This window comes from Cynocephalus volans, chromosome 8, assembly GCF_027409185.1.
Source record: "Cynocephalus volans isolate mCynVol1 chromosome 8, mCynVol1.pri, whole genome shotgun sequence".
Taxonomy (NCBI): Eukaryota; Metazoa; Chordata; class Mammalia; order Dermoptera; family Cynocephalidae; genus Cynocephalus; species Cynocephalus volans.
This window is the reverse complement of record NC_084467.1, coordinates 47921182-47948768: the sequence shown is the minus strand read 5'-3', so window position 1 is coordinate 47948768 and position 27587 is coordinate 47921182. Positions and strand designations below refer to the sequence as shown.

Genomic DNA, 27587 nt, shown 5'->3' with positions numbered 1-27587 from the left:
ACAGTTTAATGAAACCTGTTTTTGAAGCTTTCCCTGATCCTATTGCCCAGCTAAGAGAACCGACCTCCCCATCCTCTCTGTTTCCATGGCAGTGAGTAACTGCTGTAAACAACTCTCATCACGTTATAGCCTAATTCACTGTCTGTGTGTATTGTCTCCATGGCCAGCATGTGAGACACTCTGTCCATTGCATGTGTCTACTTCCAGAGTTTAGCGTGTTGTCTCACCTTCAATAAGTGTTTGACAAATGCCAGAGGAAGGGAATGCAGAAAGAAGTGAAAAGGAACAGGAGAATGATGGGTGGAAGGATGAAACATCAGGCAAAAAGAAGGACAGGAGAAGGAATACACAGCATCCCTTAGTGGTGAAGAGCACAAGGCTCTGGGGTCGAGTCCCACCTCAGTAGATTACTAACTGTGGGACCAGAAACCAGTTATTGAACCTCTCTAAACCCTTTTCCAAGAGGACTAATGATATTTTTCACAAGGGGTGTCATGACAATTAAATGAGTTGGAATATAGAGTCTACCCTGTAGTGCAGTCGGTGCTCCATTATATCCTGACTGCCTCCTGTGGGCCTGCCTCTATGCCAGGCACTCACTGGCCATCCAGAGGTAAATGAAGGACAGGGTGTGTGCCCTCGTGAAACTTAGAGTCTAGTAAGATAGCATTAAATAATAATTGTTACCCACGAGGAATGAATGAATGAAGAACAGCATGAATAAGCAAAGAACTGATAAATCAGAGCCCTGCAGTACTCTACCTGTTGCATATATTTAGGTAGGTGCCTATGAGGGGACACCTGGAAAAATCCAGATGACAAACGTCCACAGTAGGAGCATGCTGGCCGAGAAGCAGGATGCCCTGATTGACGTCATCCAGATGAAGGCCTGCCCCAAGGGCCCAGGACTGGCCAGGCACTCCCAAAGCCACGGTAAGTTGTATTTCTTCCTGATCCTCTTCACCATTACCACACTGTTTTAAAGCTGAACGTGGAGAAAAATTTAATTTATTTTTTAAATGTTTATTGAACATCTATTACATGCCAAGTAACCTGCCCTAGTGAGGTGGCTTACCATGGTGGAAAGTGCACTGGATGTGCAAGCAGAGGACTTGAGTTCAGTCTAGGCTCTGATAATTATTAGCCATGGGGTAAGAAACTTCATATTCATGCAAATTGATTTCTTCATTTATAAAAGGTTGTCATGAGGCCCAAGCCCAGCAGTATGTCCTATGACAGGTATTTGGCAAATGTTTATTCTTCCATGTCCACTAGCCCCTTTGTCTTTGCAGCCCCACCTCTGACACACTGATGATGTGGTATGCTATCACTCATTGACCCTATGTAGGCTGCATCTTGTCTTCATGTCAGTCAGGGCTCTGGATTGTAAGCCACAGAAATCAAATCGTACCGTGTTCAACAGAAAAAGAAAAGGAGGTTCAGCTGGCACCAAGTCTAGGCATGGCTGGATCCAAGGGCACAAACAATATCACAAGGACTCAGCGTCACTTTTTCTACTCCTGGCTTTGCTCCCCACTGGGTTGGCTTCATTTTCAGGCAAATTCTGCCCTGTTAGAGGCAAGATGGTATCCAGTAGTGACAAGCTTACAACCTTTCCTTTTAGGCACACCATAGGAGTACTAGAGATTTTTATCTTCCTAACAGTTATAAAACTAAGATATGAGTCTTATTGGCTTCGATTGGGTCACATGCCAATCCTGAACCAATCGTTAAGTATAAGAGATATATGCTCTGATTGGCCCAGCCTGTGTCATAAACTCAACCCTGGACTGGGGGTAGAGTCAGTTCTACCAAAACTGCATACCCTCAGAGTGAAGGATTCTTGAGGGAAAACCAGATGGCTATTATCAGGGGGAAAAAAATAAAAGTAGATGTTAGACAAAGAAAACAGATATCCACTCCAACCCAATAAGCCATGGCAAGCCACTGATGTATCATAATGTGTTACAATCAGAGTTGTAGAAAGAGTAAATTTTCAGTGACCCTAAGATGGACTCAAGGCCCCTTACAGTTGCCTCCAGCCTAGCTGGCCTCGTCTGTGCCACACAACTTCCTCACACACTCCGCTCTATTCTCAGTTTACTGACTATGTCATGTGCTTAAGTGACCCTCTAATTTTTCTTGATCTCTTTTCTCCATCTGGAATGCCTTTATTCCCACTCTCTACCTGCTAGTGTCTACCTGTCCTTCAGGATCTATCCCCAAAGTCACTTCTTCTGAGACCTCCCTTACCTTCAGCCCAACTTCCTCTTTTCTACTCTCCAGGGACCATAACTCCTCACTCTTCTTTGTTTCCATGACACTTAAACAGCAACAGTATGGCCACATTACTATATTAGAATTAAAAGTCAAGCATTTCTGGGACCCAGGACCACTGTATAATACCCCTGCAACCTTGGGAAATTTACTTACTTTCTTGTGAAAATGATGATAATACTACTCATTTCCTAGGGCTATTTGTCAATGCATATAAAGTGTCTGGTTCAGATGTTAAAAAACTGTTCTCTTCATTTACTTTCTTTCTTGCAAAATTGCAGCATGCTTTTATCATAATCTATGGTTTATGTGTTATCTCCCATGGTACACTCTGGGCACCCTGAGATCAGAGACCATTTAGTATTTTTCTCTGTATCTCTGTAACCTGACATAGTATCTGGCACACTGGAGATAACACAACAAAATTTTGTTGAAAGAAGGAATGAAAGAATAAATCAAATTCAGTGTCTGAGAATATGCTGGCTTAGACAATGTGAATGATTCTCCTGACTGAAACAAGTAAAGCGAAGAATAATTTTTTACACATTCATAAAAGTACCACAGAATTGATATAAAAAGAAAGCATGCACAGATCTTCAGTATCCAGGAAACCTGGGAGTTGGATACCAAAGCTAGCTTTTGCCTTAAGGGTTTTCACTGAGCTCTGAATCTCCTGTGCTCCTGTTTGACTGCTTGGTGTGTAGAGAATAGGGCCTGCCCAAAGTAAGTTTATAATAGGAGACTCCTTTATAACATTAAAACCCCCGAAGGATTATATCCATAATTTAAGAATGAACAAGACATAAACTCTACTGAGTAGAAGGAAATCTGCCCATTTTGACCCTGGAACTGGGTAAAAGAAAAAGATATGTTACCATAAGCTGATCCTCCCGCACATCTGCAGTTGAAATTCACACTATCTGTATGGTCCAAAAGACACTCAATTTAATCTAAAGTAGTATTAGCTTGGTAGACCTCCAAAACAACTGGTAGAAGCAGATACAAATTCTCTTTGATGGAATATAGTTTTATACTAGGTTTCAAATAATTCCCATGTAATATTCTTTTAAAAATTCAAAATTAACAATCAAAAATAACTAAACACACAAGGAAATAGCTCACAGGGCGTGAAAACAAGCAGAACAACTGACAACTGAACCAACCTTTCAGATATTACAAATACTAGAATTATTAGACACAAAACCTAAAATATTTAATATGTTTTAAAAATAAAAGAGTGGGGGCTGGCTGGTGAGCTCTGTTGGTTAGAGCATGGTGTTGTAGCAATGAGGTCAACGATTCAGATCCCCATACCAGTTAGCTAACCCCCAACACCACCCCCCAAAAAATTAAAAATAGAAGAATATGAACAGGGAATAAACGTATTTAGGAGAGATTTTAAAAAGAAATAAATAACGGCTAAACTGATGTAAAAATATAGTGATTTACACATCAGATTACATAGAGCTGAAGAGGAAATTAGTGAACTAGAAAATAGATCTAGAGAAATTATCCGAAATTCATTCCACAGAGGAACATGATAAAAAGAATGAGAGGATAAGAGTTGTGGAGGATAGAGTGAGAAGCCTTAAAATAACATCAAATTATAGGAAATAATAGATAAAAGAGGTTAACAGTTAAGTTTTCTATGTTACATAGTAGCTAAAGGAGAGGCTTTTGAATGCTCTCTCCACAAAAATGATAAATGAATGAGGTGATAGTTACACTAACTACCCTGACTCGATTATTATGCAACATTTATATGTATCAAAACATCAGATTGTACCCCATAAATATGTATAATTACAATGCGTCAATTAAATAAATTTAAGAAAATGGTTTTTTAAAAAAAGATAGTATCAGATAATTTTCCAAAATTGTTGAGAGATATAAATTTGCAGATCCAGGTACCCTAACGTTCTCAAGGAGGATAAGTGAAAGAAATCTACACCTGGGCCGGCCTGTGGCTCACTCGGGAGAGTGTGGTGCTGATAACGCCAAGGCCACGGGTTCGGATCCTATATAGGGATGGCCGGTTCGCTCAGTGGCTGAGTGTGGTGCTGACAACACCAAGTCAAGGGTTAAGATCCCCTTACCGGTCATCTTTAAAAAAAAAAAAAAAAAGAAATCTACACCTACCCATATCTTAGAGAAACTGAAGAACATCAAAGAATAATATCTTGAGAGGGAGAGGGAAGTTGGGGGTAATTGGGTGGGGGACACAAGGTACAAATGCAATTTGTGGTAATGAGTATGCTGCCAGTATGAATCTGGCCCTCACGTCATGGGCATGAGGGGTGACAATCAGCTTTGTGTCACACAAATATTCATAACCAATTAAAAAAAAAATGTAAAATGAAAAACCACACACAGAGCCTAACACAAAAATGTCTGTCTTCAAAGGCCATTTTCTTTTTACAGTGTCACATTGACTTTAAATAATAAAGTTCACAGTACCTTTAAGTCATTGTGCTTTACTTAAAAATATATATATATATATTAAAAGAGCTAAAAGCAAAGACAAAAGACCAATTACCTATAAAGAAACAACTGAGTTCTGACTGCTGAGTTCTCAACAAGAGTGTGTAACCAGAATACAATCCTGCTGAAAGATAGTAAATGTCTACCTAGAAATTTATGTCTAGCGAAAATGCCTTTCAAGAATGAAGAAAAAAATAAGATATTTTCTAACAAATAAAAGTTGTGATATGTTAATGACCAAACGAAATGCACTGAAGGAAATTCTCAAGCATGTACTTCAGGCAGAAGAATGACAATTCCAGAAAGAAAATTTTGGATGAAAGAAAGAAGGGTGAGCAAAAGTATCAACTAAATAGAACAATAATAATGTCAAATGGGGGGGGGCTAAAATATTGATCATAGCACATATGTTGGGAAGGTAATTAAAGCATTCTAAGGTTTTTAATAGTTTGGAAAGAAGAGTAACAATATTAATTCGCTTTAGACTTAAAAGAATTAGAAGAGCTAGGATATATTTACCATAAGATACCATTAGCAGAGTGAGAAGGCAAGTCTCAGAGTGGGAGAAGATTTGTGCATTATATATGTGTGTGTGCGTATATTTGACAGAGGACTCATGTGGAATATATAGCTCTTCTATAAACATTTTTGTATTTAGAAAATATAAAATAGAAATCAATCAGAAAAAAAGAAAGAAAGAAAGGGAAATTGGGTAAATATTGAACAGGCACTTCACCAAAGAGGATATCCAAAAGGTAAATACACTATGAAAGCTCAACTTCATTAACTCTCAGGGAAATGCAAATGAAATCTACAACACAATCTGGCTTGCATTTTAAAGAATGATCCGGCTACTGTCTTGGAAGTAGAATATAGGATAAATCAGGGAAACCTGTTAGGAGGTTATTGCAATAATTTAGGTAAGAGATGATTGTGGCTTGGAGAAGGGTACCATGATAGAGTTGTTGAAATGTGTTTGGATTCAGGGCATGGCTTGAAAGTAGTGCTGACGGCTGTGGATTGAAGATGGAATATGAAAATCAAGGATGTCTCTACGATTTGGGGCCTGAGCAACAGAAAGGATGGAATTGCCACTTTTTACTGAAATGGGGTAGACTTTAGGAAGAGCAAATCTGCAGAAAGAAATCATGAGTTTGGTCTGGAATATAATATGTTTAGACAACCAAAGGGAAATGATGTGAAGGCTGATGGAGTATCTGGAATTCATGAGAAATGTCTAAAGTGGAGGTGCAAATTTAAAAGTTGTCTGGTTTTTTTCTTTTTTTTTTTTTGTCCTTTTTGTGACCTGCCGCACCGCGCTCAGCCAGTGAGCGCACCGGCCATCCCTATATAGGATCTGAACCCCTGAACCCGCGGCGGGAGTGCTTCCATGCGGGTCGGCCCGAGCGCACCACGGGGTCGGCCCAAAAGTTGTCTGTTTTTAAAATGAAGCCATACATTTCTCTAAGGAAGATATACAAATGGCCAACAGACATATGAAAAAATGCTCAACATCACTCAGCATCCGGGAAATGCAAATCAAAACTACACTGAGATACCATCTCACCCCAGTTAGGATGGCTAAAATCCAAAAGACTATGAACGATAAATGCTGGCGAGGTTGTGGAGAAAAAGGAACTCTCATACATTGTTGGTGGGACTGCAAAATGGTGCAGCTTCTATGGAAAATGGTATGGAGGTTCCTCAAACAATTGCAGATAGATCTACCATATGACCCAGCTATCCCACTGCTGGGAATATACCCAGAGGAATGGAAATCATCAAGTCAAAGGTATACCCAGAGGAATGGAAATCATCAAGTCGAAGGTATACCTGTTCCCCAATGTTCATTGCAGCACTTTTTACAATAGCCAAGAGTTGGAACCAGCCCAAATGTCCATCATCCGATGAGTGGATACAGAAAATGTGGTATATCTACACAATGGAATACTACTCAGCTATAAAAACGAATGAAATACTGCCATTTGCAACAACATGGATGGACCTTGAGAGAATTATATTAAGTGAAACGAGTCAGGCATAGAAAGAGAAATACCACATGTTCTCACTTATTGGTGGGAGCTAAAAATAAATAAAATCACACAAACACACACACAAAAAAAACCGGGGGGGAGGGATGAAGATATAACAACTACAATTCCTTGAAGTTGATACGACAAGCAAACAGAAAGGACATTGTTGGGTGGGAGGGAGGGGAGGGGAGAGGGAGGGAGGTTTCGGTGATGGGCCACAATAATCAACCACATTGTATATTGACAAAATAAAAATTAAAAAAAAAAAAAAAAAATGAAGCCATAAACTTTTTCATTTGCCTCAGTCAAAAGGAAGGATTAAGAAAAAAAAAAAAAAAAAAGTACTGAGCCAAGAATTAAGCAACTGTGTGTTCAGCATCTTTGTTTCGTGCTGGAGAAATTTATCAATAACTCCAAGAGAAAAAGCCTCTGGGAGCAAACATTCATTGAGATGGTTTGGGGTCTTCATGCTAATTGACTTCTTGTCAGAGGATAAAATCTTGTTGCTTCATCTGTTTAATTAATAGACACAAGTCAATTTCCTTATTATTTATTTCTCAGCTCTATTACTTATGTCTGATTAATAGTTCACGTCTAAAAATGGTTCTGAAAAACCCGGACCATAATTGTTTAACCTATGTCGACGGATAAAGAGGTGACAGGTTACTGGTTATGACAAGTTTACAGCTCTAAGAAATAAAGCAGCACCCGCATTTAAATTTAGTAGGCTAGTTACTTGCACAAACAATCCCCATTTATTTTTTAAGCATGGCACATTGTCCTCTGACTAATTCTGTCATTAATGAATAATAAATGTTGACATGTGTTCAGTCAACTTGTTTAAGAAATTTTGCTTTAAGAAAAAAATGCCATAAGACTGGATACAGTCACCTAGATGTAGAAAGAAGCGCCTCAGCATTTAAGGTCAGGGATTAAAGGAAGAACCATCAAAGAGGGAAGAGTTTGGATTTACTAGGGAACCAGCACCCTTCATAAATATGTATTAAGTCCTTGCCACAATCACATAATAGGTATTATCATTATCCCCAACCTCAGAGAATCATAACTAAGTTTCTGCAAATGAAGTGAACTGTCCAGGGATCATACGTACCAAGATTATGTTCCAGTTCTAGTACATTTCATCTGCCTTTTCCTGTTCTTGCCTGCATTACCAGCGATGTGCTTGAATGCATCTGTGATAGCAGCTGATGTGATGTTCTTTAGGGGTGTTTTCTGTTTTCCTTTCAGATGGGTATGTGAAGGTTTTGGAGGTGACTAAAGGAACCCCAGATGCAAGGGCTTTGAAGCCAGGTTCCTTTTCAGAGGAGACATATGATGATGTCCAGTGCCCCAGGAAAGAGGTGTAAGTACATTCCAGCCTTTCCAGCCAGTAGAACGGGATGAGGCTTTAAAGTTACGATACAACAAGCTAATGATCTTTGCATCTTTCTTCCCACAGGCCACAGTTGGACTTGTCTGACTCACTTGCCTCTGACAGTGGTAAGAACAGGAAGACATTTCTGAAACTGCCAGTAGGAATTGCAGAGTGTTTCTGTGCTAGCTGCTGTGACTTGTCCAGCTGCCATCACAGGGTGTTTGCTGCTCCCTCTTCCTGCAGTGCTCTTTCCTCTCCTGGACCCCTTTGCCTCACTGACCCTTAGTCTATCTTCTGATCTCAGCTCAATCATTATTACCCCAAGGAATATTCTTCTTGATTTACAATCTCATTGTACCATGAACCACTCTTTCATAGCACTTGTCATTATTATAATTTTATATTTATGTGATCCTTTGATGAATAACTGTCTTTTCTTCTAGATTATTACCTTCCTTATGCTTACCATTTTTTCTAGCCCTTAGCATAATGCCAGGCACATGGGAGATATTTTTTAAAATATATGTTGAATGAATGAATGAAAAAGTAATGGGAAGGTGCTGGCCAAAGGATACAGAATTTCAGTTAGGAGGAATAAGTTCAGGAGATTTATTGCACAACATGGAGATTATAGTTAATAACAATTGATGATATACTTGAAAATTGCTGAGTAAGTAGATTTTGAAGGTTCTCACCACATGTACACAAAAAACTTGATTTAGTCATGACACAAGGCACACAATTATCAAAACATGTTAAACGTCATAAATATATACAATTTTTGTCGATTAAAAAATAATAAACTTCAAAAAAGAAAAAGTAATGGAGGAAGGATAATCAAATGTTACTCTGGTTGGTTTTGTCCTTCTTAGAATCCCAGAATTTTAGATGGAAAAACAATCTAATGGATCATTAAACCCAGTAACCTCATTTTGTAAAGGAAACTGAGGCACAGAGAAGTTAAAGTGACCCCTCTAAGTTCATTGTGTGTTACAGTCACCTTTGAACCTGAAAATCCTTTCTTTAATGTTCTTTCCATTAGACTCTGTTGTCAGGATTGAATCATGTATCTGTGTATTAAATTTATATCAACACATTGACTAGACTAAAGCCATGCTATGAAGGGAGAGATTATTCAAGATGTGTCTGGTTTTCTATTGTTTTCCCAGCATTCATAATGTCTGATGCTTTGTAGACTTCAAATGTTATGTATTAAATATGGGAAGGATGGAGGGTAAAAATAAGAAATCCATCAATAAACCAACTTGCTTTGACTAAATTAGGTCAGACTTGGAATCAGGGTGGCAGCGAGTCTTAATTTTCATTTGTACATACTTTCATAGAGACTTAAACATTTTTACTGTATTCTTGTATAAATGTGCATAAGTTTCAGTAAGAACTACTTAACAAAACAAAGATCAAGGTACCTTGCACCTAGCAGGTATCTAATAATTTCTGTTATACATGAATCTGAACTATTATCATTATAATGAATGAAAAACTTTTTTTTATTTCAGAAGAAAATAGTGAAAAAATCTATGAAGATGTCTACAAAACAAAGAGCAATTACCCAAAGATAGAGTGAGTTTCTCTTTCTTGACTTTGTAGGCTAATGATATTTCCCATTAATTTGGTAAATCCAGAGTTTAAGAAATGATCCCCTACATCCACCATCATTCTTTAGGAAGGATTCACATAGAGAGTGGTGATAAGTTATTATAATACTATATTGTGATTAATAGGATACTTGTAATTGTGTACAGTCGTGTGCCATAAATTTTAAATCACATTGCTTTCTCTTTTGAGAAATGTCTATGTCCCAGAGTAAGTAAATATCAATAAAACTTGCTTCAATTCTATAGTTGCTTTTCCAGGAACAAATCAATGGTTATGACTTACCCGTGTCTTTGCAAATTAGTAAGTCTGTCTCTGGGATCTGGGCTTAACGTAATATCTAGTAATTCAGTGTTATTAAGAGTAATATTATTTCAAATGGGCATTATTCTTCAGGTTTAGTTATTAAGAGCACATGTGGAAAGGAAAACAACAATGGGCAAAAGCAAGAAGTTTGAGGGTTGAAGGGAAGAGGGGATCCTGAGCTAGGCATGCTGGGGGGATGCTGTGGGTGTATAACCCCTTCCCCTCCCCACAAAACCCCAAAACATGTTTGGAAGAATTTTCATATCAACTGGTAATTGGTGTGTCACCATGGTGGTATTATTCACTAAACTGAAACAGTGATGTGAATTTCAGGAGCCAGGAATTCCTGTGATTCTAGAACAGTTTGTAAACTATGCTTCCCTGAGAAGATTTTGCTCCATAAATTCTGCCAAATAGAGACTGTTTGTATTGAAATGTAATTACTCCCTTCACAGTTGACCAGTGTGTGCTACTTCATATCGGAATCTAAACAAAGAAGAAAAGCATAGACGTTGATAAGGCATTTTCTTGCTCTTCCTTGAGTGGGGTGTGTTTTGGAAATGAGACCCGAAGCCTCTGATCCTTTTTAATACAGCAGACTTCCATCTCTAGGACTCTCTCAAATGCCATGTTATTTATATCCTCTGATTCCTCTTAGTTTAGATGGAAAAGAGACACTTAAAAGACTACAGCGATTCTTCAAAAAAGAAAAGGACCGATTTAAAATGAAGAAAACCAAGTCAAAAGAAAATGTAAGGTAAAAGGTCCCTTTTCATCTCTCTTTCCAGGAGGGGATTAGCAGTGCCGGCCTGGCAGGTACACAGGTTGATGTTCTCCATCCAGTTCTCAGAAACAGTGAAGGGAACGTCAGAAACTAAAACCAAAAGCCCTGGTTATCACCTGCCTCTTTCTTGCTAATTTTTGAGTGATCCACACCCACAGATACTCATGAGAAAGTGACATGTCCCTTGAGAAAATACTTATGGGAAAATGGTTATAAACAAGGGTGGAGGGAAAGTTTTGATCAAGCAAAATCCAGAAAGGAAACTTTTCTCACCCTCCTTGGCGTCTACTCCTATTGCTAACACTGAGCATTGTTGTTAATTATGTCCTTTTATGCTTTCTTGGCCCTATAAGTTCCAACGGTTTTATTTTTCTACATTTTCATATTTTATTTGTCTCCTTGGAGAGCAGTGATGTATGGAGAGGGGAGTTGAACTGTGCAGCTGAATGGTTTGTGTATCTCAAAGTCTTAGACCTGGAAAGGACCCTTCAAAATACCTAGACTAACTGCCAGTCTTTGTGGAGGTACCAAATTCAAGGGCAGTGGAAAGAGGTGGAGGAAGGGGGGAGGGGAAGGCCGGATTCTAGATTCTAGTTTCAATCTGCCATTTATTCAGTGCGTAACCATGGGCAAATCACTACCTTTTTGCATCTAGAGGGTCCCAGTTGCTTCCTGCATACAATGGAAGGGGGACTGGGTAGTCTCTGGAGATACTTCTCTCCCTAATAGACACATATAGATATGGATATATAGATATACAGATGTAGATCTGTATTTTGTGAGGGCAAGGGATGGTAAAATAATTTGCCCAAGGTCACTACGTATATTGAGATGGAATTACGTTATTCTGCCCTGAAGTTCTTTTCAATTATAGAGCTTCAAAGTTTTATAATTTTAAGTCCGGCTGGCCTGTTAGCTCAGTTGGTTAGAGCTCAGCCTTATAACCCCAAGGTCAGGGTTTGGATCCCCATAGAGGCCAGCTGCCAAAAAAAAAAAAAAAAAAATGTAATTTTAAGTCCAATTGTCTGTTGTATCTAGATCTACCAAGAGATCCAACAGAACATGGGGTTTATAAATTGTTATCCTGACTGTGGAAGAAGAGGGAGTTTCCCTCCTGTGGTCAGTGAGACCTTGTGCACAAAGGCAGACCCTGGCCTTAGCTTTTTGACAGGAAATATTGGCATGATAACCTACAGTTTCTTAGATGTGTGATTCAGGTGAGAATGCTGATGTTTCTAAAATGCAAGTCTGATTTCTTCTCTCTCAAAACGATTCTATGACTTCTTACGACTTTTAGAACAAATATCCAATCCCTTTCCATGACAAGGAAATGCTTTCATGGCTGCCCCATTTCTACTTCTCTAGTTCCATCTTGCACTAAAATTTACTCTCACCATCACCCCATACACATGCCCTACAGATCATAGCCTCTGCCGTGGTGTCTCCTGCCTCCTTGCTTTGACCATAGCATTCCCTTGGTCTGGAATGCACTTGCCCTCCTCTGACCTTCTTTGATTATCAAAGTTCTAGTTTTCCCTCAAAATTTGGTCAAATATTATTTCTTCTAGGACTCCTTTCCTGAACTTGTCTGCCTAAACTTGGATAATCAATCTCTCCTCTGTGTTCCCATAACATCCTGTGTGTGTCTTGTGACATCTATTAATATTATTCAGAAACCCTTTTTCTTAGAGTCAAAGAACTCTCAGGATAAGGAGGGAAACCCATACTACCTAGTCCAACACACTATACGAGCTTCTCTGCAAATTTACTAACAAACCCAATCTCTGTTGGCACACCTCTATGAAAGAGAAATTCACTACCTGCAGAGAAGGATCTTCTATTTTTAGGAAGCTCTATTAAAATTTTTTCCCTTAGATTTTGCCAAAATCTGCCTCCCTACCTTAATGTTTCAATTAAGAGCATGTAAATAGACCAAGATAACAGCGTTTTAACTAACTAATTTGTTGCCTTTTGAAGACTGAGGGCTCCTCTTTTGAACACCAACTCGTTTATTGCCTTATCTACAGAAGGAGGCTGCAGCCTTAAAAATGTGATGTTGAAGAAGAGTAAGAGGTCTCAGTCCTCTCTCTCACACACACATGCAGTCTGCTCCCCTCCCCGCAATACACACACATTACTGCCTATTGATATAGTCATTAAATGGCCTGATTTAGACATAAAGAAACCAAGCATAAAATGCCACTGGTTTTAGCTATGCTATAGTTTTACCTGGGAATTACATGTTAAACGCCTTCTCACTCCCTCTATTCCAGATGCACTGACCTCTTTGCTCTTCTTTAAACAGGCCAAGCACAGTCCAGCCTGTGAGTCTCTGCATTTGCTAGTTCCTCTCCCAGGAACACTGTTACCCCAGATATCCATGTGGCTCATTCCGTCACTACCTTCAGGCCTCTGCTCCAAAGTGACCTTATCAGCAAAGTTCCCTGACCATCTTCTGTAAAATGGCAAACCAGCCCTCAGCTCCAGCCCTCCCTATCCCCATTGCCCTGCTCCATGGCACTTAGCACCCTATATTTCCTTATATGACATAACATAAATTTGATGTTATGACATAAATTTCCCAGCGCTGCACTCTCCCAAGTGCGCCACAGGCTCGGCCCCCAATGACATAAATTTCCTTGTTTGTTTTCTGTCTGCCTCACTCAACTAGAACCCACAAGGGCAGGGATTTCTACTGTTTTGCCCACTACTGTATCTCCAGCACATAGAACAGTGCTTGGGACATAATCAACACTCAGTAAAGATGTGTTGAATGAATAAATGACCTAGAGAAAGGAAACATCATTTGAGATGTTTCTGTGGCCTCTATTTCTATGTTTAAACAGGAGCTACCAGCACCCCAACCCAATTAGGATGGAGGAAGGGCATGGGTGTTAAGGAAGGCTTCCTTGGGCAAGTGACCCCTAAGCAGCAATTCCAAGGATATGTGCTAACTGGGCACTAAGGCAGGGAATACACTAAGTACTTCACATGTGTTGTCTCTGATTTCCACAGTAACCCACTGAGGTGAAAACTTGTTTCTACATTTTACAGATGAAAAATATAGGCTTTAAAAATGTATGTGACACAGGGTCATATAGCAGGTAAGTGGCAGAACTGAGTGTCAAATTCATCTGACTGACTCCAGTGACTACATGTTTCTTCTGGGCTGTTCTGCATATCACAGTCCTGATAGCATCCAGTCTGGTCTTTCAGATAGTAAGGGCAGAGATCATCAAGCATCATCTCTGTCCTAGGCACAGTGACTTGGGTATGCTCATCCAATCTTAACACAACTCTGAAACATAGTGTTGGTATTTGTTTTAGAAATGAAGAAACTGAGGCTTACATAAACATTAACAGATTTTCCCTAATGTGCTGTTCCTTTATACATTCCTTCATTACATTCTTATCACAGCATGTTGTATTAATTTATTTTTGGTCTCTCTCACTAAACCCTGAGCTACTTCAGTACTGGAACTGTGTCTAGTTGTTTTATACTCAGCACATGGGCCTGGCCCATGATTAGTGTTGCAAAAATATCTGTAGGGCTGAATTTAAAGTAAATGCTTAAAATACGTGAGTGTTTTTTCTACTGCGTCATATTTCCTTTCACGTAATCTCCTTAACTGTGAGATTTGAGGAGCACCAAACAATCTAGCTGGGCCCAATATCTTCTCCCTCTTAGCAATCTTCCATCTTACATTTCCACCTGGCCTGGAATTCTCCTCTTAAGTCATCCTTTGGCTTAAACGATACAGGCAGAGTGCCATGTCTGCAGAATTCCTATTAACTCATCTGTAGGTCGTTCTCTCTCACCAATACTTACCCCACATTGGATGTATCTGATTAGCATCCTGGAAGGTTAGAGGGCAGAGAAGGCAGGGCTGTGGAGCAGCCTGAGATTGTCAAGTTAGGAAATGGGGTATAGGCAATCACTGGTGATAAACAAGCTCATTTTAAAAAGGTTGTGGGGGAGGGGTGATCAGAACAAAGCTGCCAGAGGTTTTCTTCACCCCTTTGCCTAGAAGTATCTGCATTAAGACACTTAGTCATCTAATGTTATTTGAGATGTATCACCTAATCTTTCTGAATGTTTTTTTCCTTAAACCTTTTTTGTGTTTTCTCAATCAACAGTGCATTTTCCATTTCACTGCCTGATTTAGGTAAGTAACATTTGCTTATTGCTGACCAAAAGTACTTAGCATTGATATATTCAGGGACAGGGAAAGAGAAATGGTAATCCTTCCTGCATTCCCATCATCAATGAAAAATTGATTTGTCAAAATTAGAGAAGTTATCTTATACGACAGTTGTTTCTTTGGAGAAGATGAGTAACTTTTCTCAAGTACCTGCTATATACCATACCCTAAGGTAGATACTTTCCTTTTAAAATCCCAGAAAAATAGATGTTATTATCCCTTTTTAGAGAGGTTCTGGGACCCCCCCCGACATATTTGAATGATCTGGGATTTGTATCCAAGTCACTCTGACTATGAAACTCATGCCTTTTGAATTATCCTACAAAACCTCTTGAAGGATTTGACAGATCACACTAACTCAGACACAGTAAAGTTGACTTTGATCACATTGCTGCATTCACACCAATTAAACCAAGGAGGGGCCACTGGAATGTTATTTCCTTTTCCGTTAAAACAATAGTGCATAAATTAGCACAGTACATTCTCAGTACATGATCACTTCATTGAATTTGTCAATAAAAGGAGGCCAAGTGTTTTTGCTGTTTGTTGGCTTTTGTCTATGGGCTCTAGCCATGTGGCTACTTTGATTTCATTATAACTCAGTAATTCAAGTGTATATTATATTCCACAAATATGGGGTGTGCTGAACTGAGTAACATGAAGATTATGTATACCTGGTAAAATCACAGGTCTCCCAACAAATCCTTGGTCTATGTTTAAAAAAAAAAAAGCCAACTTAAAATAGGCATGCATTGTACACCCCCACACATTTAAAAGTATTGAAGAAAATGATTAAAGTGATGAATAATTGAATATGAATTACGAATAATTATGCCAGAAGCTCTCAAACTTGTTCACATGGTGAGTCACCTGAAAATCATGGAATTCTATGTAGAGAACCAAGAAATGTGAATATCCTAAACTGAAAATGTCTAATTATGATTATGCACCAAGATTCAGTGTTACGCAAAATTATTATAAAGGAGAGTTGCCAATGGTTTGAAAAAAAAATCATGGAAGAAAAATTAACATTAATATTCTATTAATTTAATATTCTATTAAACTGTTCCCCCACACTCCAGAAATTAAAAAAGTCCTCTCACTATTCTAGCAGTATAACATCTTTGTCTAATTCCAGAAAGATGGGAACCTAATCTAAAAATGATTCTCTCAGCAACTCATATTTTTCTGGAGCTCTGCATGAAATCAAATTGATATCAATACATATGTGTTTGAGATACTAGGGCATCTCATTATTTTTTTAATCCCTCACTTGATTCTTTCCCAAATGGAGAATCATTTTGTTCTTTGATTCTTCCACCCTGTCTGTATTCTGTGATCAGATTTTGATAAAACAGGCTTGGGGATACACCTGGATAATGAGGTAATTGTGTATAATTTGGATAGTGGGGACTATATACACCATACCTAATAATGGACTATTTTGATCCTATTTTGACTCTAGAACTTAGGTCTCAGGAAGTTGTTATCTATGATGACGTGGACATGAGTGAAAAAGAGTCAAAGTAAGTCAATTTACATCATTGGTCAAACTTGCTGACATTTCCTGATGCTTCCTTAAATATGGTCAGAGAGCCATCTCTTTAGATCTTTGTGACTAGATGAAAAGTCAGCTTGAGATAGTTCCCCCACTAAAAAGGGAAAACAGTGAATAATATAGATGATACAACAGTGGTAGGTGATTCAAAACGCACTGGAGCTTTGAAATTTATTTAGAATAAATTTTACTGTATATATTTAAGGTATACAACATGATGTTATAATATACATATATATAGTAAAACGATCACTACAGTGGAACAAATTAACATACCCATCATCTCACATAGTACCCATTTTCCCCCCGTTGGCAAGAGTAGCTATAATCTACTCATTTAGCAAAAATCCTGTATACAATACACTATTATTAACTTTAGTCCTCATGTTGTACATTAGACCTTTTAACTTGTTTATCCTACACATTTACTACTTTGTATCCTTGGACCTATATCTCTCCATCCCCCCCACCCACCCCCACCCACCCCCTGACCCTGGTAACCACTGTTTTATTCTCCATCTCTATACATTCGACTTTTTAAAAGATTGCAAGTATAAGTGAGATCATGCAATATTTTTTATTTCTGTATCTAGCTTATTTTCCTTATGTAATGTCCTCCCATGCTGTGGCAAATGGCTGTATCTCTTCATTTTTTAAGGTTGAAAAACGTTCCATTACACACACACACACACACACACACACACCCACACACCATGGTTTCTACATCCATTCATCTACTGATGGACACCTAGGTTGTTTCCATATCTTGGCTATTGTGAATAATGAACATGGGAATGCAGGTATCTCTACAAAGTGGTGATTTCATATGACCCAGGAGAGGGACTGCTGGGTCATATGGTGGTTCTGTCTTTAATTTCTTTGGGAACCTCTATACTGTGTTTCATAATGGCTGCACCGTTCTACATTCCCACCAACTGTGTACAAGGGTTCCCTTTTCTCTACACCCTAGCCAACATTTTTTATCTCTTTTCTTTTTGATAATAGCTATTCTAATAGTTGTGAGGTGGTATCTCATGGTGGTTTTGATTTGCACTTTTTAGATTCTGTTTTTGATTCTTATCTTTGAATCCAAAGACTTGAAACTCATTTTAGCACATTTGTTTAATAATCTCCTCTGTACGAGGCAACATGGAGGGTAGCAAGGACTATTTGACAGAATCTCTGTTTTCAAGGACTAAATAACTATAATCTATCAAAAAAGAAACCACCTGTAAACTCAATGCCCCATCTCTAACTACCTGTTATCTGTCCTTTTCCTCTCAACCAAATAGCTGGAAATAAAGGTCACTTCTGCTATCTTCTATTCATCTTTCCTTGCTCACTACAAATAGGCTTCTGTTCCTATCATACCAGTGAACTTATTTTGGTAAGTTCACTAGTAACTCTTTTGTTAAACCCTGTGGATACTTTTAAGTCTTTATCTTACTTGGCTCCTCTGTAATATCCTAAAACTGTTGACTATGCCATCCTCCAAAAGAAAAAATACTAACTTTTCCCTAGGTTTCCATGTTGTTATTATTTCTTATTCCTCATCTTTGCCTGCTCCTCTTAAGTGTTTTTTTTTTTCATTTTTGTGTGTGAACTCTAATTCTACTACTCATGTCTTAAATATTACATGTTCCTCAGATTTCCTATATCAGTTCTCTTCTATTCTTTCTTTATATGCTTTTCTTGAATCATCTCATCCACTTCCAGGGCTTTAATTATAAACATTATGGTGAAAATATTGAAATTCACATTTAGAGGTCAGATTTCTCTGTGGAGCTCTAATAAGCCTGCTAGATAACTCTGTCTGAAACTCAGAATATACATAATAATGCATGATGTCAACCCTCCACATCCAAATCTGATTCCTTTCTTCTAATTTCTATGTTGGTGATTCTTTCCATAAACACATAGGTGCCCAAACCAAAACCCTGGGCATTATCCTGGACTCCTCCTCTCATGCCCTGCCCTCCCCACTGCGCTTTCCAATAACTCACAAACCATTCCCACGTCTCCATAACCACTGTACAGGTACAATTTGGGCCCTCATTGTTTCTCAACTGGATTACTGCAACAACTCCCTGAAGGGTCCTTGAGCCTCCATTTCAGTTTATTCTCCAAACTTTCTAAAGTGCAAATGTAGTCATGTCATAAAATGTCACAAATGTGGTCATATCACCACCCATCAGCTTAAAACTGTTTAGTGGTGATACCTTAGTCTCACAATGAAGTCCAGACTGCTTAGGAAGACACACAGTTCATTGATGATCCAGCCCTTGGCAACCTCTCAGCCTCCCCTGTACTTCCCACTCACCCACCATTCCTGTGTTCCATCTATACTGAACTGCTTGGAGTTCCTTGAACTTGATGGGCTGTCCAGCATTTCCAAACCTTCATAACAAATATTTATTACACAAGTACTATGTGCCAGGCACTATGCTAGGTGTTAGGTATAAAGCAGTGAACAAAAGAGATACAATTCCTATGGCTGCCTGATTAGGAGACAAATAAGTGAATGAAAAAATAAATCAATAATTACACATTGTTATGTGGTTGCTTAGAAACAGGATATTTTGAAAGAGAACGGATATAGGGTGTGCGTGTGTGTTAGGACCGGTTGATACTCAGAGTACACAGTTCCTCTCCAAGGAGGCAAGAATTTAAGAACAAAAGAATGGTTCTACTGGTAACACAACTGGCCATACTTTTTGCCTGGTTAACTATTTTATCTCTCATTATTTAAAACTGAATTCAGGGCCGAGCCCGTGGCGCACTTGGTAGAGTGCTGCGCTGGCAACGCAGCGACGCTCCCGCCGCGGGTTCGGATCCTATATAGGACTGACCGGTGCACTCACTGGCTGAGTGCCGGTCACGAAAAAACGACAAAAAAAAAAAAAAAAAAAAAACTGAATTCAAATTTTACTTTTCCCAGGAAGCTCTCTGACCTTAACTATTTGAGTTAGGTACTTCTTTTTTGTCAGAACGTTTTTCTCACAGTTGTAATGGTCTCTTTTCTTGACCATCTTCTCCTATAGACTGGGAACTCCCTGAGGTAGGGACTGTGGCTTTCAGATCTGTATCATGTGGCATGATACCAAAACAGCTTGTTAAATTAATTAACACAGAACAATCTGCTATCAAAATGTGCAAAATAACCTGGAAGCTAAGAATAGATAGCCATTACTGTCCCTTAGGGGATCAGAAAAGTCTCTGTGTCAAACTGTGGAGCAGGAAGGACAATAGGTAACATTTTGACAGGTGGAGACTTGAGAGCAAGAGGAGAGGAGAGAAGGGCAGGGGACAATTGTGTAAATGGAAAACGCATGTGTTTGGGAACTTTCATTGGACCATAAGGCCTATGATTGGGAAAACAGTGTTAAGAGCAAGAGATGTAATTTGGCATGAGACAGAGGAGGGTCGTAGAATATCGAGTTAAAGAATGAATTTTTCTTAAAAAATAAATTATAGTTTAAGAAATCAACATAAAACATGAAATATGTGTAAGTTGTAAAACACGGTAAAACAAATTGCCCTGAACCCATAACTCAGCTTAAGAACTGGAACATAACCAGTACCTTGGCCTCTCTACCTTACATACAGCCCCTGGCCTGTCTCATTGCCTTTCCCCCAAGGACACCACGCATCTAAATTTTGTTTTTTGTTTCCTTGTCCAGGACAAAAATAATTTCATCAAACATGGATGAAAAAAATATTGTCTCATTTGGAATTTAAACATTATAAGTATGGTATCATGCTGTATACAGAATTCTGCAACTTTTTTGAAACTCAAAACCCATCCTTTTCTTGACATTGTAATTTTTTCATTTTTAATGTTCTATAATATTCCATTGTATGCATATACCACAATTCATTTGCCCATTCTCTTGGTGATAGGTATTGGGCTAGTTTCTAGGATAATCTGTCAATATACATCAAAAGTGGCAATTTCCTTTACTTAGTAATTCCACATTAAGCCATTAGCTCCAATTTAAAAAACAAAGAAAAAAACTTATGCACAGAAAATGTCTATCTCGGGTTTATTCATAAAAAGGGGATGTTTAAAACAGTCCAAATTGTCTGAATGTGCAGTAATTTTCTAATATATGATAATATACTACTCAACATGATCATTTAAATATATGGTAAATATATAGTGAATATTTTCTAATGAATTGTGGACAAAAGCTTACACTATAATAGAAAGATAGCAGACTGCAAAATTGTATGTACAGAATGGTCTCAATTCAGTTTTTAAAAGTGTTTAGAAAAATGTTTAGAAGGAAACTTGGATGTCTTTGAGGTTAGATTATGCTTGTCTCTTTTCTACTTCTTCCAGTTGAGTACTCAACATAAAAATGCTACTGATTTTTATATATTGATTTTATATCCTGCATCTTTACTGACTTCATTTATCAGCTCTAAGAGTTTTTTGGTGGAGTCTGGGTTTTTCCATATACAGGATCATGTCATCTCCAAACAAGGACAATTTAACTTCATTTTTTCTAATTCAAATGTGTTTTATTTCTTTCTCTTGTCTGATTGCTCTAGTTAGTACTTCCAATACTGTGTTAAATAGGAGTGGTGAGAGTGGGCTTCCCCATCTTGTTCCTGTTCTTAAAGGAAAAGCTTTCAGGTTTACTCCGTTCAGGACAATACTGGCAGTGGGTTTGTCATATATGGCTTTTATTGTTTTGAGATACTTTCCTTCTATATCTAATTTGTTGAGAGTCTTTCTCATGAAGGATATATTGCTTTACAATCAGTAAAGAAAATAAACTTTTAAGCAGACATGTGCCTTGCCTATTCCCTGCCCACATAGCTGTAGCTCCTTACAAACAAGTTCATGCACAAGTTCATATACTTAACACTTGCTATACACCTAGCATTGCGCTGACCTTGCTGTGGATACATTTAGAATATATGTCTAGATCCCACCATCTGGTAACTTAAAGTGGAGTGATAAAACAAGTGAACATGGAACAGTTAGAAAAGAAGTAATTGCTGAGCTCCTTGTTATGGACTCCAAAGGCAACTGACATTGAGAAAAGAAATGGATCAGAGATCCCTAGACAAGTCTGGAATGTCTTCTTAAAAGCTTTCCCTAAGCTGCATCTTCAATGCTGGTCAAGTGTTGAGACCTTGACATTCTGTTGGACATTTGTGATGATAATCTGAAGGGAAGAGTGACCTAATGTCTCTGAAAATCTCAAAAATTCCTCTTGCATAATATCCTTGTGTTTATAATATACCCAGTGAAGAGTTATTGTTCAGGTATGCAGACACCATAGACATACAGATGGTTGACATAGGATAGTTGTATCATTTTTTGCTCATTAACCATGGACACATTGGTAATTTTGTTATATCAGGGAAGAAACATTTTGAAGCAGCAGGTGTGGTCAAAGACCACAGATTTTGGAGCCAGACACACCTGCATTTAAAGCCACTATTTCTGTGACCATGGTATCTAGCTTTCTGATCATCCATTTCCTTCTTTATAAGACTTTATGAATGACTACTTTAAAGTATTATTGCAGTACTTACTGTGAAAACCAAATAAGTTAATATATGTAAAATGCCTAGCATAAGACCTGACACATAGGTGCTCAAAAAGTATTAATTACTCCTATAATACTTTCTCCCTTCCATGCATCATCCTGTGCCCAGATCCACTAAGGCTAAACTTTTAGTTGGCCTAGTCTTGTCTCATGGCAAAGTTTTTTATTATTATTATTAACATTTTAGAGGAAAAGAAACCTAGGCTCAGAAAGGAGATGAAGTGTGATTATAAGCAGGTTGATCTCTTGCTTCTAGTTTCAAATTTGGACCACCACAGATCAGCATCAGCAAACTATGGCATGTGGGCCAAATACGGCCTGCCACTTGCTTTTGTAAATAAAAGTCATAACAGTAGAGTTGAATAGTTGTCAGAGACAGTATGGCCTACAAAGCCTAAAATATTTACTGTATGGTCTTACCACAAATTATCAAATTCTATTTCTAGATGACTTTTAAATATGCTTGTAAAACATAATTGCCCAGATAATGTTGATGGTTCCATAAATTTTAATAGTTCAGTCTTAATTTACTTGCTCAAAATATTTTTCTCCTCAGGGATAAACATAAACTGAAAATCAGGAAGCCCAAGTTTTTGATACTAAGGGAAACAAAAGAGAAAAAAAGTGCTGAAGACTCAGAAAGGTAGGAACACAGACACATTTACATGACAGCTTTCTGTTGCAATCTGTACCTCTTTCTAACTGTGTGACCTTAGACAAGTCACTAAATTTGACTCTCAGGCTCCTCATCTAAAAAATGAAAATAATACCCACATCAAAGTACAGTTGAGAGGATTAAAAATGACAATATGAAAATGTTGAGTACCATGCACGTTTATCATTATCATCCCCCCTACTTTTGGTGGATGGGAAGTAAGGAAAGATTTCAAATCAGCCCTTATCAAACAATGGAAAACCTCTAGTCTTCTATAGGCTATAAGAATTTTTCCCCCATAAGGAAGAACTTAAATAAAACATCAAGTATAACTTAAATAAAACTTTGAGAAAAGAAAAACTAAGTATCATAAGACTGATTTCCCTAAATATAATTCTAGTTATTACTACAATTAGTGTTACAATTTTGTTTTAGGAAAAGAATGTTTTATTGACTCAAGGTCTAACCTTCATTCATGTAATTCAAGTTCCCAGTTGGCTGTTGGGAGAGGTGATTTTTTTTTTTTAAATGACTCAGATAGTTACTCAGTGCCCTGTACTCCAGTCTTCTCAATTGCTAGTACATGGGGCAGGATTTGAGGTACTTTCTTTAACAAATGTCTTGAAGAAATCCTTGTCTAATAGTCACTGAGCTATGAACATAATGTGACCTGTCTGCTCTGGGAAACCTATCTAGAAAAGTCCTCCTGGAGTATCCCAGAAGGAATCAGATAGTCTGTATCAAACCCAAACTCAGAGGATAGCATAGGATGGCCCTTCCTTTAAGTTTATAGACTTCAAGTAATTTATTTCTCCCTAGTTGGAAAGATGTATTCACAGACTAGAAAAGCAACTTTCTACCTTAAACTTTTTTTTTATATATGCTTGCATAGCATAACAAAACAGAATTCCAAGGGGGAAATATCAGTAAAACTTTTTATTCCCTCCTTTTAGTATGTTGATGACTACGAGTATGTCTTTCTAGGAAACAATTTTCTAGTTCCTTTTTATTTCTTACAAAAAATTGATATAATAGTATACTTTTATTCTCAACTGAGTAAATTTTAAAATGAGATAGTTATTTTTAGCTCCCACAAATAAGTGAGAACCTGTGATATTTCTCTTTCTGTGCCTGACTCGTTTCACTTAATATAATCCTCTCTAGGTCCATCCACGTTGTTGCAAATGGGAGTATTTCATTCTTTTTTATAGCAGAGTAGTATTCCATTCTGTAGATATACTACATTTTCTGTATCCACTCATCTCATGATGGACATTTGGGCTGGTTCCAACTCTTAGCTATTGTAAATAGTGCTGCAATGAACATTGGAGAACAGGTATAAACAAATATACAAATAAACTGGGGGTGGGGGAAGACACAACAATTACAATTCCTTGAAATTGATACGACAAGCGAACAGATATGAGGTTGTTGGGAGGGAGGGGGATAGGGAGGAGGGAGGGAGGTTTCCGTAATGGGCCACAATAATCAACCACATTGTATATTGACAAGATAAAATAAATTTTTTTTAAAAATGTGATAGGCTATCACTTATAATTATTCCTGTAGATTGATGTATCAATTTTTATGTGCTCTTTCTTTTTGAATGGTTTCAACCATTACTCATTTGACCAATAAGTAAGAAATGCTTTTGAGTAAAATCTTATCAATTCAACCCTTTTGTTATGCCTTTATTAATCAAAGATAATGGCAAGTTTTAAGAGAAGTTAGGGAAGGGTATGATAGCCCACTTTCTATGATGACCCAAGTAGACACCATATGTGTAGGGAAAAGAGCAGCTGATAAAGCTAGAAAGGCAGATTGGAGCCAGATTATAAAATGCCCTCTGTATCATCCTAACAAACTTAGGCTTTATCCTATAGGCAGTAGAGAGACAGTAGGAAGATTTAAGCAAGAGAATGACATGATCAATTAAATTTTAGAAAGACAACTCTGGAGGCAGATATACAGATGAATCCTAGGAAGGAGAAGCAAGAGGAAGATGGTATTTCAGGCAAGAAGTGGTGACAGTCTGAAACATGGCAGGAGCTGTAATCTTGAAAAGAGACACTTCTGAATAAAACTGACAGAGCTTGGTTGACTTTTTTCCTTCTGTCAATGTTAAACTGCTAAAAACCAGAACCAAACTCCACATGAAGAGAGGGAGAGAGTAAAAGAAGGAGTTAAGAGTGTAATCAGCTTCTGTTGTAGGGTTATTCACTTTTATGTGTTGAAATTCTTGCACGTTTTGTGGCATCTTGCTTTATTTTCTTAATCCTATCCATCTTCCCAAATTACTCAGCAAACAAGATAGTTCTTTGATTGAGCCACATCGATTTGTGATCCCCCTGATTAGGTTAGAATACTTAGAAAACCACAAAATGTAAGCTGCTTATTCTTACTGGTTTCCATTAAAGGTGATTGGGAAGATTTATAAATACCTTATTTTTTTAAAACAGAGAGGTCTGTGTATGCTTGTATGTATATACATACATACATAGGGGTGTGTGTGTGTATATATACACAGACATACAGATATATGGTTATGTATCTATGATTTTTATATAAAATTATACACACACAAAATTATACCTGAATTTATCCTGAAGTAGACTTGGAAGCTTAAGAGTTTTATATAGTACATTTAACCCTACCCGCATATTTCTTGCCAGTTCATCTTTCTTCAGAACCAAGATGCAAAACTTAGAAAAGAACAGAATGCAAAGAGAAGAAAAACTTTTCAGAAAAAGATTTGAGGTATGTTTTCCCCTGAAGGCAAAAATTAGTAATATTAACAGCTAATAATTTCCATTTTAAAAGGTCCTGTAAGTGTGCTGTGCCTCTGCCTCTCTGAAATAAGGATATGATCTTTGACTAAAAGCTGTTATTCTGATTTTTTTCCTGATGCATTTCCATATTGTCAGGACTTTGTACATGCTATTTCCTCTGCCTGGAAAAACACGTGTGTTCTTTAAGACTCTATTTAAATGTCACTCTTCCCTAACTCCTTCAGGTAAAGTTACTCCCTCAGCCCATTTTTTGTATCAATTATATACACATCTTTTATAACACTGATCAATTAATTGAATTATGGGGTGTGTGTGTATATGTATCCTGAACTAAACTCTTGAGTTCCTTTGGGAGGAGAGACTCTTTCTCAATCAAATTTGCTCCTCAGTTCCCAACAAAAAACTGGGCACATAGCGTTCTGTAAATGAATGTATGACTAAATGAACAAATGAATAATAACTGAATGAATTAACAAGCAGCATCTGAAGTGCTTTGACTTCTTATTCTGTTATTAAGAGTCCACAGAACATTTTTCTATTATTCTAAAGTTCAAATTATCCTCACTGATATCATATAATGTATTAATTTAAAAAACATATTGAATATCTTCCATGTACTTGACACTGGATTGGGAGAGAGACAAAGTGTGCATCCTACTCACAAAATTTGTCTGTCAATACACTGCCTAAAATCTTTCAAAAATTCTTATTGCCAAATGGATCAAGTTTAGACTTCTTAACATGGCATATAAAACTCTTCATGTCATGACTTTTGCTCATATTGCCGGTTTTATCTTCTGCTACTCTTTGCTGTGCACTTTCTGCTTTGGCAACAAACTGCTCATGGTTCTGTCCCTTGAATAAACCTCCATCTCTGTCTTTGTCTTACTGTTTCATTCCTCTAGGCATTCATTTGGTCTGCTCTATCTGGTACACACTTGCTATTTTTCTCTATCTGATCACCTCTTGTTCATTCATCAAGCACCAGTTGAGGCATCTTCTCTTCTCCAGGAAGACTTGCCCAAACCTCCTGATTAAAGAAATTACTCTTTTTCTATTTACCTATATACCTGAGCAACTTCTAGCTTATCACAAAACATTAACATTATTGCAATTACATGTTCCTCATATTACACTATGAGCTCTTAGAGGACAAGAGTTATTTATCTGCACATCCATGTGAAGAGCTGAATAAGACTACCTAACACTTTGTAAACATTCAAAAAATGTTTTCTTTTGACTAAATTAAAATAGGAATATACACAAATTCCTCACAATCACTTATAATTCCTATTTGAACCAAAGCTTATTAGGGTTACTATATCTAGAAACTGTGATATGAAATTATCTATTGCAAATTGTGATGTTATTTAGTCAAAAAACAACAGTGTAGCCATTATTAGTTGTTGAGAAGATCCCTACTAATCCTTCTAGTGCTTTATCTCTCACTGGATTTTTGACTGTCTCACATGGTACAGAAATTTCATTTCTTGTATTGTGTATGATTCCATTCTTTCTTATTACTTGTGGTGGGGTTTCCTTAAAATACCATTAGAAAAACTATGTTATTTCAATAATTTTTATACAGCTCAAATCACAAAATATTGGGTACCTCATTTGTGCCAGGCTTTGTGGGTACAAAGATGAACAAAACTGTCTTCCATTTTCATTTTATAAGACAGTATGTTTATTAAATGATTTAAAAGAAGTATAAACAAAGGGAAGTTAAAACAGTAAATTATACATGGCAGTCATGAAAGCCTTCATGTGAGGTGGTTAAGAGAAAGAGTATTTCAAGCAGAGGAAAAGCATGAGCAGTGGCATGGAAATATAAAAGGTCATGGTGTATTCAAGGATTATCATATAGCTTGATGAATTCAATAAAGGGGGCAGAAATGGAGGGATGGGGAATGACAGAACGCAAAGGATCTTGAATGTCAAGGTAAGAA

The 27587-nt window shown here is 37.6% G+C and overlaps 1 protein-coding gene across 3 annotated transcripts in view; it reads left to right on the top strand.

Annotated features, from left to right (window-relative positions):
- The window catches only part of FYB2 (FYN binding protein 2), a 100443-nt gene that overhangs the window by 70242 nt on the left and 2614 nt on the right, over window positions 1–27587 (top strand). For all 3 annotated transcript variants that reach the window (XM_063104939.1, XM_063104938.1, XM_063104937.1), the window contains 9 exons: window positions 780–933; window positions 8040–8154; window positions 8251–8291; window positions 9684–9747; window positions 10745–10843; window positions 15008–15036; window positions 16538–16598; window positions 22751–22837; window positions 25522–25606. In XM_063104939.1, coding sequence (XP_062961009.1) covers window positions 780–933; window positions 8040–8154; window positions 8251–8291; window positions 9684–9747; window positions 10745–10843; window positions 15008–15036; window positions 16538–16598; window positions 22751–22837; window positions 25522–25606 — 735 coding nt within the window. The remainder of the gene's footprint in view (window positions 1–779; window positions 934–8039; window positions 8155–8250; window positions 8292–9683; window positions 9748–10744; window positions 10844–15007; window positions 15037–16537; window positions 16599–22750; window positions 22838–25521; window positions 25607–27587) is intronic.